The 14885-nt window shown below is 47.0% G+C and overlaps 1 protein-coding gene across 28 annotated transcripts in view; it reads left to right on the forward strand.

Moving 5' to 3' along the window:
* Positions 1 to 4871: 4871 nt before the first annotated feature.
* CLASP2 (cytoplasmic linker associated protein 2) overlaps positions 4872 to 14885 on the forward strand; it is a 277113-nt gene continuing 267099 nt past the window's right edge. For 12 of the 28 annotated variants that reach the window (XM_054019456.1, XM_054019459.1, XM_054019458.1 and 9 more), the window contains exon 1: positions 4873 to 6158. In XM_054019456.1, the coding sequence (XP_053875431.1) occupies positions 5964 to 6158 (195 nt within the window). In that variant the 5' untranslated portion in view covers positions 4873 to 5963. Of the gene's footprint in view, positions 6159 to 14885 lie in introns of all 28 variants that reach the window. The other 16 variants (XM_054019468.1, XM_054019472.1, XM_054019467.1 and 13 more) reach the window with 2 other exon arrangements.

The raw sequence follows: 14885 nt of genomic DNA on the forward strand, positions 1-14885 counted from the left end.
ACCCTGTCCCGTTTTTTCACAGTTCCTATCTGGTCACCCTATCTCAGGGCGCAGTTCAAGCAGAGCGGGCTGGGGCTCCTTCTGAGCATGGGCCTGGCGCCACTGTAAACCTGGCCCTTGAGCTCCCGGCTGGGGAGGCTAGCCCCCGGCCCCTCCCCTGCTGTCCCCACTCCCCTGCAGCCTCAGTGCGCCGCCAGTACTCTGGCCTGCTGCTCCTGCTGGGCTGCGTGGCTGGCTCCGGTCGAGCAGCGGGGCTGCGAGCTCCTGCCGCTCTGAGCAGCATGGTAAGGGGGCGGAGGCGTTGGATAAGAGGCAGGGAGTCCCAGGGGGGGCAGTCAGGGTGTTATGCTATACAAAGCACATGGGATCTTTTCAAGGAGAAAAGGCAAATATGCTGCATTTATTGAAAAGACAACAGTTAGCATATGCTTTTCAGACACAGATACACACACACCCCTACCTGCCAGTTGATGTTTATAGTTACCAGTCTCTTGTAGCTCGAGTCAATCTAATGGCCAGTTAGATTGAACACGAGTATGGACTGGGCTCTATCAGTCGCGATCCGATGCTCCGAGACTTTGCAGAACTGAATCCAGAGTTCCATGGCAAAACACCCCAGCTTTATAGTTGTAAATTCCCATTTGAGTCCATGCATTTTGCAATGTCATCCTGTAATCATTAGTCCTTAAGTGGTGTTAATCTTGGGGTTCTCTGCTGTTATCATTTGATGGTTATTGTCGGGCTTCCCATCGTTATCTCCTATTTCTTGTCTCGCCTTTGGGGATGCTTGCCTCACCTCTGAGGTCGTCAATGCTGCTAACATGTTTAGCATCAGATACAATGCATGCTTTCTGATTGTCTCCTGGTTTTTCCAAGTCTCTCACTTTTTCTTGACCACCTGGACATTTGTGATGGCTTTCACACCTTATCTTTTCCTGATGCATGCATTCCTCATTCACACAAACAATCTCCTACAGAAACCTTCAAAGGTATACAGACAGCATTTTATATTCAGCAGAATACATTGTAAATCAAGCCTTGCTAAATCTTATAACTAAAACAATTCACATTGGGACTTCAGGCCCTCAACATTCCTCTAATCTGCTTAACATAGATACAATACAAGAGCCTGTCTCTTAGGGCTTGTCTTCACTACCCGCCCGGATCGGCGGGTAGAAATCAATCCCTGAATCGTCGCATGTACTCCACCAGCCCAGGTAGGAGTAAGCACCGTTGACAGGGGAGCTGCGGCGGTCGATTTGCCGCCGTCCTCACAGCGGGGTAAGTTGAATCAGATACGTCGAATTCAGCTACGCTATTCCTGTAGCTGAATTTGCGTATCTGAAATCGATCCCCCCCGTAGTGTAGATGTAGCCTTACTTACTAAAACCTTAAAACAAAGAAATGTATATTTAACTAGAGTGCCTAATTTGTAATACATATAGGAAACCATAGTAGACATTATAACTTATTCTAAAACAAAAGGGTGACCATAATCAGTCATAAGGATTGTTCTGGTCTGCCATTCCTTTCTGCTATTCAAAAAGGGTGGCTGACAGGATAAAATCAAATCACACATTAGTTCTCATAGTACAATTATAAAATCCTGCTCCTACCTGGGGAAGGGAGCAGGGGGCGTTGGATAGGCTTGGGAGTCCCAGGGGGCCTGTCAGGGGGCGGGGGTTTGGATAGAGGGCAGGGCAGCAGAGGGGATTGGATAACAGGTAGGGTCCCAGGGGGGCGGTTGGGAGCAGAGGGGTTCCAGGAGGGGGCAGTCAGGGGATGGGGAAGGCTGTCTGGGGGCAGGGGTGTGGATAGGCATTGGGGCAGTCGGGACAGGGAGCGGGGGGGTTGGATAGGGATTGGGATCCTGCGAGGGGGCGGTCAGAGAAAAAGGAGCAGGAGGGGTTGGATGGATTGAGGGTTCTGAGGGGGCAGTCAGGGCAGAAAGTGGGAGGGGGCAGATGGGGGCAGGGGCCAGGCTGTTTGGGGAGGCACAGCTTTCCCTACCCGGCCCTCCATACAGTTTCGCAACCCCAATGTGGCCCTCGAGCCAAAAAGTTTGCCCACTTCTGTGCTAGTGCTTAGCAATCAACCAAGAACAGAGGACCCATTGTGCTAGGCCAGGGCCGGCTTTAGGCTGATTCAGCCGATTCCGCTGAATAGGGTCCCGCACCTAAGAGGGCCCCGCAGCTGTCCACCCCGACCCCAGATCACTTCCCCCTCCTCCCCTCCCCTGAACGCTCCGCCCCCTGCTCCTCCCCCTCCCCTGCTTCCCACAAATCAGATGTTCGCGGGAAGTTTTAAAACAAGCAGGGGCAGGTGGCAGCAGGTAAACTGGGTTTGGGGGGGCGCGAGGAGGGATCCGGTGAGGCGCAGCGCAGTCTGGCTCCGGCCAAGCACCCCCGGCCCCGGCTCCGGCCCGGGCCCCGCGGCTCCAGCCCGGGCCCGGTCCTGGCCAAGCACCCCCGGCCTGGGCTGCTCCGGGCCAGGTCGGCTCGGGCCACAGGGTGCCGGCCCCAGTTCTGGCCAAGCACTCCACCCCGGCCCCGGTAGAGCACCCCTGGCCTGAGTGGCTCCGGCCCGGCTCCCCGGCCCCGGTTACAACCAAGCGCACCGGCCCGGCCCTGGCCCCGCAGCTCCAGCCCGGGCACAGCCCCGGCCGAGCACCCGTGGCCCCAGCCCGAGTGGCTCCGGCCTGGCCCGGCTCGGCTGGGGTGCCGGCCCCGGCCGCGCGCACCGGCCGAGCACCCCGGACTTGGCCCCAGCGGTTCCGGCCCAGACCCAAGCCCCTTGACCCCGGCTGGAGCGGGGCCCGATTCCTGGAGGTGGGGCTTTCAAGGAATCGGGCCCTGCTCTTGCTAAAGCCGGCCCTGTGCTAGGCATTGTACAAAAATAAACTAAGAGGCAGCTTCTGCCCCAAAGAATGTACAATAGAAGTAGACAAGTCAGACAAAAGAGAGGGGATAGGAATGAACCCATAACCAGCGTGAACTATGTGATGACAGCAAATGTCATGTTAATTCCTACTTTTTTTGGGGGGTGTCCTTCAATCCTTATTGGTGTAGACAACTAGAGGTTGGGGATGTCTATGGTTTGCATTAATAAATAAAGGAAACACGGAGTTTGGAACAGAAGCTCATTTATCTCACTTTATTAAAGTGGACAAGTTTAGTCATGGTACAAACCTACTCATTAAAGCAATATGCAACAGCTCTTATTTTATTACTTTTTAATGCTCACCCCTCCCGCCCAATAAAAAATTGTCCATGCCCCTGTCTTTCAGTGGGGTTCTTTTGGGAGGGAATTAGCTATTGGCTCTCAAACTGTGAGTTGGGATCCTGTTTTAATGGTAGAGTGCCCAGATGAGAGGAAGAAAATATTGGGACACATTGGGGGAGAGGGGTCAGCCAGCGGAGGGGAAAAAAAAAAGCCAAGTGCTGCCGGTGGACAGTATCCAAAGATCGGTCGGGACACAGGACAAACATCTAAATATCGGGACGTCTGGTCACCCTATTTAATGGGGTCACCAGTGGTGACATTAGACTTTCTGGGACCCAGCTCTGCAACAGAAGCCTGAGCCTCACTGCCCAGAGCTGAAGCCAAATCCCAAGGGCTTCAGATCTGGGTAGCAGGGGTCAGGTTACGCAAGCCCCCTTCCCCCTGGCCACCAGCTGAAGGCAAGCCCTTGGGCTTCCACGTGCTGCCTGCAGCAGTGGGTCTCCCCTCCTGGAGTCATGCAGTCATTTTTGTTGTCAGAAGGGGGTAGCGGTGCAAGGAAGTTTGAAAATGGCTGGATGGAAAGAACGACACAGGGAGGGGATGAGCGCAAACAGCCAATCAGCACCGGGAAGAGAGTTCCTGTGAAAACTGCAGAGAGCCCTGCAATCTGTTTGATATAAAACACCAGTGAGACAAGGTGAGATAATAGCTTTTCTTGGACAAATATTACCTCACCCAGCTACTCTCTCTAATATCCTGGGGACTGCCAGGGCTACAAGTGCACTGCATACATAAAACATCAGTATCGCCTCCCTGCTTGAACTGCTCCTGCATCAGGGCTGGCCCAGATTCTACCTTGTACTTTCTTTCCCCCAAGCCGGCAATGCTGCTAGTAGCCAGGGTGGCGGTGGTGGGGCGGGTCTCTCCGTTCTGGGCTCAGCGACCTGTCTGGACCCCATTTGACCCCTCCCCCTCCAGCGCTGCATGACTTTGGCTTTGCAGATGGAGAACGTCTCCGCCGAGCCGGCAGCAGGGCTGCCCGAGCGCTCCCACTGCCGCTCACTCAACCCGCCTCTCGAGGGACCCTCTGCTCATGCAAACGGATATCCCTGGGTCCCGCGCTAGCTCACAGGGGCTTGTCTCCGCCCTGCTTTCGCTGGCGTGCACCGCTCTCTTAACACGCCTCCGCCCGGCCCTAGGGGACAGCAGCAATAATAGCACCACTGCTGCATGTAAGCTAGCTGCGCGCGGGGGCTTTCAAAGCAGCAGCAGCAGCAACAGGACCCCTCCTAAGGCGTGTCTCCTGCATTGCCTGAGAGCCACGGCCGCTTTCAGAGCGTTTCATCTGGTTCCAGCATGCTTTATCCTCCGCTGTTTCTCTCTTCCCCGACTCAGCCTGCCCACTGATTATTTAGGAAAAGCGCTGTACACAGGCCCTGTGGAGGCAGCTAAAGAGAGAGAAGGACCCTACCCGCTATACTGGGGAGGTGGTGGCCGAACAGCCGATAAGCGCCTGCGCTTGCTGATGCCTGTAAAGGTGGAGCTGCAGGACCAAGCGTGCGCCCTGCAGCGAGAGGACGGAGCGCGCGCGCACGCTGCGGCGTGAGGCGGGAAAAGAGGGGGAGGTCAGGACGGGGAGTTGCATCTCGCGCACGCGCACGGAGGTGCGTGTGAGTTGGATTTGTGCCGACGGAGGACACGCGGGCGGCCGGCGGCGCGGGGGGCGAGCCGGGTTCGGTGCTGGGAGCCGCCGCAGTCGCAGGGGAGCGCGCGGGAGTGTCGCGCGCGCTGAGAGCCGCCCGGCCGCGCGGAGGAGACGGCGCTGGTGGCGGCTCGGGGAGGAGCGGAGCGGGGCGGGGCCCGGAGAGTGAGTGACACCCAGAGGCGGGCGCCGGCTGAGCCGGGCCGGGGCTGGGGACGCAACTTCCATAGGACTGAGGAGCCGCCGCAGCCAGGAGACGCGACTGAGCGAACCCGCCGGGTCCCGCGGCTGCTGCCCCGACCCCCTCAGGGAAGACCGGGCGGAGGAGGCGCCGGGGCCGCTACGGAGCGAGTCCGGAGCGGCTGAAGTTTGGACCTGCCGCGGAGCGGGGACGCGGAGCCGCATCCATCCCCCGGGCCAGGGAGCATGAAAGTTCCGCTCCGGCCCCGCCGCTGCTTCCGGCTGCGTTTGGCGACAAGGAGCCACTGCCCACTGCGCTGAGAAGCGGCGGCGGTGGGTCCGTGCCGGGCCTGCGGGCTGGGGAGAGACGCCAGCAGCTCCACCGCCGGCCTCTGGGGATCCCCTCAGAAAGTGCCTGTGGCGCTGACGCCCCCGGTTGGAACTTCGTGAGAAACGAAACTTGAGGGAAATCGTGGAAAAACACGGAAAACTGGAATAAAAAACAGCTCCCCGAAATCAGAGGATCCTGCAAATACCCCCTCCCTGACTGCGTCACCAGCAGCCTCACAAGGGAATCACTGGAGATTTAATTTTTTAATGCTTTTGAAAGGATTTTTGTTGGTGTGTTTCTTGGTTAAAGGCCTTGTATTTCACCTTGCGGAGTTCGTTTGGGGAGAAGAACAGAGGGGAAAAAAACCTCCTTTCTGCTGGGCAAGACTTGGAGGTGAAACGTTGGTGGCTACTTCTCCAGCTGGGCACTTCTCCCCACGCTACTCCTCACTTCGTATGTGTGTGTTTTGTTTTTGGTATTGAAGCAGTTTGATTCTTCGTCTAATAAACTTTTTCGTTCAAATCCACGATGGAGCCTGGCAATATGGACTATTTCTGTGATCAGGTACAGCAGAAAGATGTGAGCCGCAGGATGCAAATCGGCCAAGAATTGCTGGAGTATCTGGCTGACCCCAGTAGATCCACTGACCTGGAGCAGGATCAGCAGCGCCTTGATAAAGTGATTGACGAATTAATAGGATGGGTTAACTCTAGTAATTTTAAGGTAAGAATGTTGTGCAGAGGTTGAGAGTAACAGGCTTTTTCATGTTAAAAAGGTATGGTGCTCTTAATTATCCTTAAATCATAAATGAGCAGAACAGGACCCCAATTTCTCTTGCCTATCATATCTTGTTTCTTCCTTCCACAAAGAGAGGTTTTTCAGAAAAGTGGATTTTGTTGGTTGGAAAGATTATTTTACAGCATATTTCTGGCCTGTAAGAGGAGTTCATATTTTCTCCTTTCATGTTAAATAAAAATAGTACTAGCATTTGTCATTTAAAATATTGTATTACGAAAAGTAATTTTATGGAGAGATGTTTTGGTGCATATATTTTTGGTATAAAGAAGAACAGGAGTACTAACAAATTTGTTAGTCTCTAAGGTGCCACAAGTACTCATGTTCTTCTTTTTGCGGATACAGACTAACACGGCTGCTACTCTGAAACCTATTTTTGGTATGGCTTTTGATTATGGGCAGCAAAAGCAAACATCCCTGTTTTCTCACATTGTATGTCATCCTGATTTTTGACCCCTCCCATTCCATACACCCTATATTCAGTCAGGTACATATTTGCCTTTATTTTCTGTTGGTCATACAAGTGATCTTTCACTAAATGTGTATTGTATCATCTTTTCTGTTTCATAGGGGTTAACTAGTGATTGCTGTTTCAGGGTCCAAGTGTAAATGTGAGTTTATCCATACTATCTTTTGTATAGTTTTCCCAATATGAGTAGTTATGTTGTATCTTTCTGGAGGTCTGTGGTGACTCATGTTTCAAATTTTTCTTTATGCATTTTTAGCTGAAGCGTACAAGAAAATGCTAATTCTGGATGCATGGAGTGAATGTGGGCAATTCTTTTGCTTTTGGATACCCAATAGAAACATTGGCAACGTGGTCATATTGTCCACTTGGGCGACTATTTAACTGCAGTTGCTTTGCACTTCAGTCAACTGGTGGCAGTGTTGCTCCATAGTGCTGGACTCAGGTCTGTTAAGTGAGCATAATGGTTTTTTGTTTTTGTTTGGAGGGGTAGTTCCATATACAAAATTGATTGCTGTGTACTTATGACTACTTGATTTACCAGTCATTTTGAAGTAGCTCTCAAATTAATTCTGTTGATTCAATAGTTCTCTGAAGATTACAGCTCAACAGGCAAATATCGGAACAGTTTGTACAGTATAATAGTACGTTTGTGATGGTGGCACAGTAATTAAACTTGTTTTTTTAAGCATTTATAGATGTTACAGATCTGTGAATTATTTTATAACATTTACACCTGCTTTTAGGATTGAGCTCTGAAGGCTGTCAATTTCAGCTATTTTCACAAGCACATCAATTATTACAGGTCATGTTAGTGTAGAGATGGCTCCTTATTGAATATTTAGTACAATTGTGTGGTGTTGGTCTTAAATTGCTGAATTTGGGGTAGAGATTTCATATAGGTGCATAGCAAAATTGGGTAGGTTTGAAAGAGATAATGCTTTCAATTTGGATGATGAGCAACTGATTACATTTTTCTCAGCAGGATGTTAATTTAAAAAAAGTTCTCACTTAAGATAGAGGTGATGCGTGTCTTTGTTGCCTGTGTGTTCTCTGTAAAAGCTCACAAAAGATACGATTAGCTACAGATAAATAATGCTCTTTTCAAAGTGTAACTTCTTTCTCTCACATCAGAATGTTCAGTTTGCTTTAGATGTAAAGATGCACTGGGTGCCTTGTTCTTTAAGACTGGTGGAAAGGCAAGAAATATGTAGTATTCTAAATTATCAAATACTGTACAAATAAGGCTCTTACAGAGCTTAATAGACTTTAATAATGTAAAAGGCTTGCAGGCTAATTAGGATTCAGTTTTGCATTCCCTAAGTGCACATAACTCCTTTGGCATTGAATTTTATACACACAAAGGGCAGGATTCTCCCCCCCCACCCCACCCTTCAAAAACAAAATAAAACAAGGATGTTACATCAACACGGGGTAGTGGGAATTGCAATATGGGACTAGTCCAATTGCTCAGTTAATCCAGTAGCCTATCTATGATGGTAGTCACCATGAGAGGCTTTAAAAGAAGATTAAGAATCTTCTCCTTGTGCTTGAGGAGTTTGTGTCTTCTATACTTATTTTATCAGCTGCAGCAGTGGAAGTTATCCATTTAATTGTCTTAAGTTTATTTTAATCATACTAGACTCTTGGCTTGAATGATCGTCCTATGTTAATGAATTCCACAGGTTAATTGTGTGAGAAAATGATTTTATTCATTTTCCAAGGGACTGTCAACTTGATTCTTTCAATGTTGAATGCATTTAAAAAATCTTAATCCTTCAGTACAGAGTTATTTTAAGTGTGCCTTTCATGACCTTTGATCTGTGAACTGAATGTAAACTGTTAAGGTGTTGGATTCATGAGACCACAGATACACAATTTCAGTGTGGTTGCTGCTGCATCAGTAGAGTGGAATTGCCAAGACACTAGTCATCTTCCTTGCAGCAGTGAAACTGAGCGGAAAAAACCCTATTTACATTAATTATTTCGGGGAAATAGGATTCGCTTAACATCGTTTTGCTTAAAGTAGCATTTTTCAGGAACATAACTACAATGTTAAGCTAGGAGTTACTGTACCCCTGATTGAATCTTGGGGTGGGGGGAAGCCCATGGTTGCTTTGGCTGTCCCGGGACCACTGCTGGGAGCCTCCAAGCTGCGGCTTCTCCTGCCAACCCTGGGCCAGCCGCATGGGCCGCTGCTCAGATGGTCCCCAGAGCCAGATGCCCAGGGCCGCTGGCTGGTGTGGCTGTCCTGAGATCAGCCACTCTTGCTGCTGCAGAAGTCACGGAGCTCTAATGATGATGCAGAAAAAGTAGAAGTGTTAAGTAAATATGTCTTGTATGTGGAAAGAAGCAGGATGAGGTACTACTATCATTTGATGAAGTACTTTCCAGTCCATTAGTAATTGAGAATGTTAGTTAACATCTAATAGGGATAAACATTTTTAAATCAGCAGAGCCAGGTAACTTGCACCAAAGAATCCTAAGAGTTGGCTGTGGTCTTTGGTCTGATAATTTTTAATAAATTTTGGAATATGGGGGAAATTTCAGAAGACTGGAAGAATGGTAAATGTTGTGCCAGTATTCAAAAAGGGCAAGTAGGATGACCCAGGTAACTATAGGCTAGTTAGCTTGACATAAATCCTGGGCAAAATGATGGAAAAGCTGATAAAGTATTCAATGATAGGAATATAGTTAATGCCAGTCAACATAGTTTTTTAATTACGGAAAATAGGTGTTTTCAAACTTGATTTCATGTTTTGATGAGAAAGGTAGCTGCATGGACGTAATATACTTACACTTTTGTAATACATTTGACTTAGTATCCCACGATATTCTGATTAAAATGTTAACACAATATCAATAGAGCACAAGTTAAATAGATAAAGAACTGGCTAACTGCCATCTCAAAGTAGTTGTGAAAAGGGAAATATTGAATGAGGGTGTTTCTAGTGGGCATCCACGGGGATCTGAAGCTATTCATCATCTACATCTGTGATCTGAAGTAACTATAAAGTTAGCGAAGATAAAATTTGCAGATTATGTAACATTGGCAGAATGGTAAATAATGATGACAGGCAGTCACACAGAGCAATATGGATCGCTTGATGAGCTGGACCCGTTCAGACAAAATGCATTTTAATCCAGCTGAATGTAAAGTTATACATTTAGGAACAAGAAATGCAGCCATACCTACAAAATGGGGTATGGAAAGCAAGAACTATGAAAAGGATTTAGGGATTATAAGTGAACAAGCAACTGAATGCAAGTTCCCACTCTGATTCTATGGCAAAAAAAAACTAATGCTACCTTTGGATGTAGAACGGGTGTAGCGAACAGGAGTAGGGAGAAGATTTAGTCTTTATTTATGGCATTGGTGAGACAGTTCTGGTATCCATGTTTTAAAAAGCATGTTGACAAATTTGTAGCAGAAAAGAGCCACAAAAGATTTGAGGGCTGAAAAAAATTCCTTAGTTACTTGATTAGTGTGTAAGTACCTTGGTGCTCGATATTTTCTTCCCATGAAAGGACTCTTTAATCTAGCAGAGAGAGACAACAAGAACCAATGTCTGGAAGCTATAGTCAGACACATTCTAACTGAAAATAAGGCACCGTTTTGTAGCAATTATGGTAATTGACCATTGGATCAGACTATCAAGGATCTCTTGACGCAGTTATGTAAAGACTGCATGCCTCTCTGGAAGATATACTTTAGCCAAACACAAATTTTTGGACTTCAATACAGGAGTAACTGGGTGAAATTTAATGGACTGTGAGATGTACAGGAGATCAGACTAGATGATTTAATTGTCCTTTCGTGTCTTAAACTCTACAGATCTCTGATAAAATCGAACCCTTGGTTCTGCCTCATCTCCATTGCATGAAGTGCCTCTTCTGGAGCCAGAATCTAGATCAGATTGAAAATCTGTGTCCATTGGTCCTTTGTGCAGCTTCTTTCTGGGTGTTGTCCCAATGCTGTTCAAAGAGGGTGTTTTCAAAAGAAGGTGCTTGCTTCTAACCCCCAAGGCCATCAATATGTCTGCTCTTCTTTAGTGAGCCCACTTGACAAGTTTTATTGTTCTTGGGTCTGGCTTCCATCCCCTCTCCACCTGCAGCTGTCTATAGGTGCTTGCCTTCCATGCCTTGCTCATTCACACCTTATTCATTCAATAGGGCAATTGATTAAAAGGAGGGGTGGCGGAGATCTTCTTCTACTCCTAGCAAAAATACATTTTTTTAACATTATACCAAGGCTCAATACAAAGTTTTCTATATAAGGATATGATACAAAGTTGTATGAAAATAGAGGCATAATACAAAGTCATATGAAAGTTATGTGAAGATGCTTAATGCAGAGATTTATCTACATTGTCCCCCTTTTGACCTCTCAAGAACAATTCTTGAGTGGTCACCATATAAATCTTCTGTATCTGTTTTAAAGCTATGTATGGGGTCATGATTTCAGCCTGTGGTTTCAATTTAGAATACATCTGTTTTATCCAGCAGCACATGCAGAGCATTAGAACCAACATAACTGTCAGGATTACTACCAGCACAATGATGTGATGAAAAATTATATTTAGAACTGCTGACTAGGTGGGCGGCTCCTACAACACTCTGCCCCTTGATCTATGATCATTACATTAGTTGTTGTCGTTGTAGGGCACAGATCTGTTGCAAACCAACCAACCAAACAAACATAATCAGGTGAATATAACTAAAACCATTACAGTTGACTAAACACCAGATATAATATAAATACAAATGAGAGTGCTGCTTTAACTCTTTGTATCCATCCTTAAGGGCATCTAACTGTGTTTGGGTACTAATGGACATACATTTTCATTTCTCTGCTTCTGCACCAGAGGCTTGTAAATCTTGGTGCAGTTTCTTGTTTCCATTTTTACATTCAGCCAATTGAAGAAATACCTCATTACAGGTTTTCCATAGAAGCCAAACTGCATCTGTTGCTTCTTTTTTTTTTTTTTATTGGAGTTGAGGGTTTATATATCAACAAATACCTAGCCAATTTATCTTCTAGGTCTGAAATTGTATGGACATCAGCTAACGCTTGATCAGGTGAAGAGCTGTCTGAATTTTTGCAAGATATGTTCAAAAGGTGTAACATCTTTTACAAATGCCAATTTCTCAGTCTCCTCTCTGAGAGCCTTCTTAAGAGACTGCTTACGTTTAAACATTTTCTAGTATACCCAATCTCCTATTGGGACTAAATAGTAATGCTTATTCTCTTTACTCTTACTTATCAATACCTTTTCCTGGAGTGAGAAATTTAATTCTCCTCCCTTCTTTCTAATGCTGGCAACTCTACAACTGGGGGAGCAAGAAAGCTACTTCTCCTCCTCTCTTTACCTGGCCTTCTGCCACCAGGGGTGTGGAATTCCTTACCAGAGGAGGATGTGAAGGCTAGGACTGTAACAGTGTTTAAAAGAGAACTGGATAAATTCATGGAGGTTAAGTCCATTAATGGCTATTAGCCAGGATGGGTAAGGAATGGTGTCCCTAGCCTCTGTTTGTCAGAGGGTGGAGATGGATGGCAGGAGAGAGATCACTTGATCATTGCCTGTTAGGTTCACTCCCTCTGGGGCACCTGGCATTGGCCACTGTTGGTAGACAGGATACTGGGCTAGATGGACCTTTGGTCTGGCTCGGTACGGCCGTTCTTATGTTCTTAAAGTTTGTTTCATTACTCAGTAAATGCTCGTGGTACCTCCCCCCTTTCGCAATTCTCCACCAAAACATTGTGCTTAAAGTACTGCACAGGATCTTTTCAGGGAGAATAAGGCAAATATATTACACTCATGCATTCACACAAGCACACTCCGTTTTGTTGTTGTTACCAATTAGTTGCTCCCCGTAACTTCACTGGCCAGGTGAGTTAGGTGGGGGAGCCGGGCTTCTGCCGATCCGGATCGATGCTCCCATGTTGACAAGACGAGACCCAGGGTCCTCTGCAAGACACCTCACATTTATAGCAGCTTCCCTCTCATGCAAATCTATACCAGATTCAAAATCTGTGTCTGTTGGTCCTTTGTGCAGCTTCTTTCTGGGAGTTATCCCAATGCTGTTCAAAAGAGGGTGTTTTCAAAAGAAGGTGCTTGCTTCTAACCCCCAAGGCCATCAATATGTCTGCTCTTCTTTAGTGAGCCCACTTGATAAGTTTTATTGTTCTTGCGTCTGGCTTCCATCCCCTCTCCAACTATTGCAGCTGTCTGGAGTTGCTTGCCTTCCACAGTCTTGCTCATTCACACCTCATTCATTCAGTGGGCAATTGATTAAAGGGGGTGGGGGAGTTCTTATTCTACTTCTAGCAAAAATACATTTTTTTTAACATTATACCAAGGCTCAATAAAAAGTTTTCATATAAGGATCTGATACAAAGTTGTATGAAAATAGAGGCACAATACAAAGTCATATGAAAGTTATGTGAAGATGCTTAATGCAGAGATTTGTCTACACCAACTTGATCCAAGAACTCTTACAACTCCTCACTGTCCTGGGCCTTAAAATCAGAGACATTCATGCTTACTCTGATTCAAAGCATAGTTCATTGGAGCCAGTGTTAGATTCCAGATCAGTGAGTTTACCATAAGAAAGATTCCAAATGATAGTGAGCCTCATCAACCAACTTAGATTACCCCAAGACACTAGTGCGAACATGCCTCAGACTCTTGGGATGCATGGTCTTATACACCTATGTGATGTGATTTGCCAGACTTCACCTATGTTCCATGCAGGAGCAGTTGAACTCATGTGTCTATCCAGCAGGCATCACATGGACCATGATATTCACAGACCAGGAAGAACTCCTCATAAAACTGGTGGAAAGACCCTCTTCAAGTGTGGAATGGAGTACCTGTACTTACTAAGATGCCGGTGACGCACACTTCCATTTAGGATAGGGAGTTCATCTAGATCACCTTCAAACTCAAGATTCATAAAGTAACCATAGGTTACCGGGGGGGAGGGATAGCTCAGTGGTTTGAGCATTGGCCTGCTAAACCCAGGGTTGTGAGTTCAATCCTTGAGGGGGCCACTTGGGGATCTGGGGCAAAATCAGTACTTGGTCCTGCTAAGGAAGGCAGGGGGCTGGACTCGATGACCTTTCAAGGTCCCTTCCAGTTCTAGGAGATGGGATATCTCCATAGGTCCTCTCTCCTTATTATCCACCTACAGCTCAAAGCCATCCACCTGGCATACAAAGCATTCCCATCTGAACTCCACAGATCCACGTAACATCATCACAGCAAGGCATTATGCCAAAAGATGAGACAGCAAGATTGTCTCTGCTTTGTTAGGAGGCCATTTTGACTTTGGGATTGGTGCATTCTGAATTAGATCACACCAGTGGCTCTGCACCTTCCCAGTCTTCAGAATATGTTGGCAGATCAGCTCAGCAGGCAGTTCTCAGGCAACCATGAGTGACCCTCAAAGACAGTCCTGCAGAACATGTTTCATAAGTGGAGATGTATATCTTAGACCTCTTTGCCTTGCAGACCAGAACAAGTGTAACATTTTATTTCACAGGGTGTGCAAGTCCAGGCTCCCTGGCAGACATCTTCTCTTCCCTCAGACATCTAAGCTTATTGTATGCCTTTCCACCAATCCCCATGATACTGAGGGTTCTGAGGAAGCTATTACGAAACACAGGACTGAAGATTATGATTATAGCCCTAACATAGGCTAGGTAGTTATGGTATTCAGATCTGATGATCATTTCAATACAGCCCCCTTCATCTTATCCACCCTGCCTGTGTCTCACAGAACAATGTTCAGATCAAGTTGGATAGCCGGCATGGTAGCTGGATGATGTCCACCACAAGAAGCTGTGAGCTGAAGGTCAGAACATTTTGCTCCAAAGCAGAAAAGTCTTAGCTGGTGGGAAAGAAATATAGTGGCCCCTTTAGGGGGTCACCCTCTTGGGTGTGGCTGCAGACTAGGGATGGTTAGGGTAGGAAGTAATTATCTGACTAGGTGGGTAGGCTGGTGGGACTCATGTAAGCCATTGGCCCCCTGTCTGCCTGGGCGAAAGTGCATAAACTCTGTTCCTCCACCTTGAACCAATGTCACACCCAAATTAGCAGCACCCACCATCCCATCTCTGGTTTTTTGGTCTGGTGAGGATGTGCTAGTTTCCTTTTTTGGATTGGCGAGAAGTTTTTTTTCACTGC

Source organism: Malaclemys terrapin, chromosome 2, assembly GCF_027887155.1.
Source record: "Malaclemys terrapin pileata isolate rMalTer1 chromosome 2, rMalTer1.hap1, whole genome shotgun sequence".
In the NCBI taxonomy this organism is placed as follows: domain Eukaryota; kingdom Metazoa; phylum Chordata; order Testudines; family Emydidae; genus Malaclemys; species Malaclemys terrapin.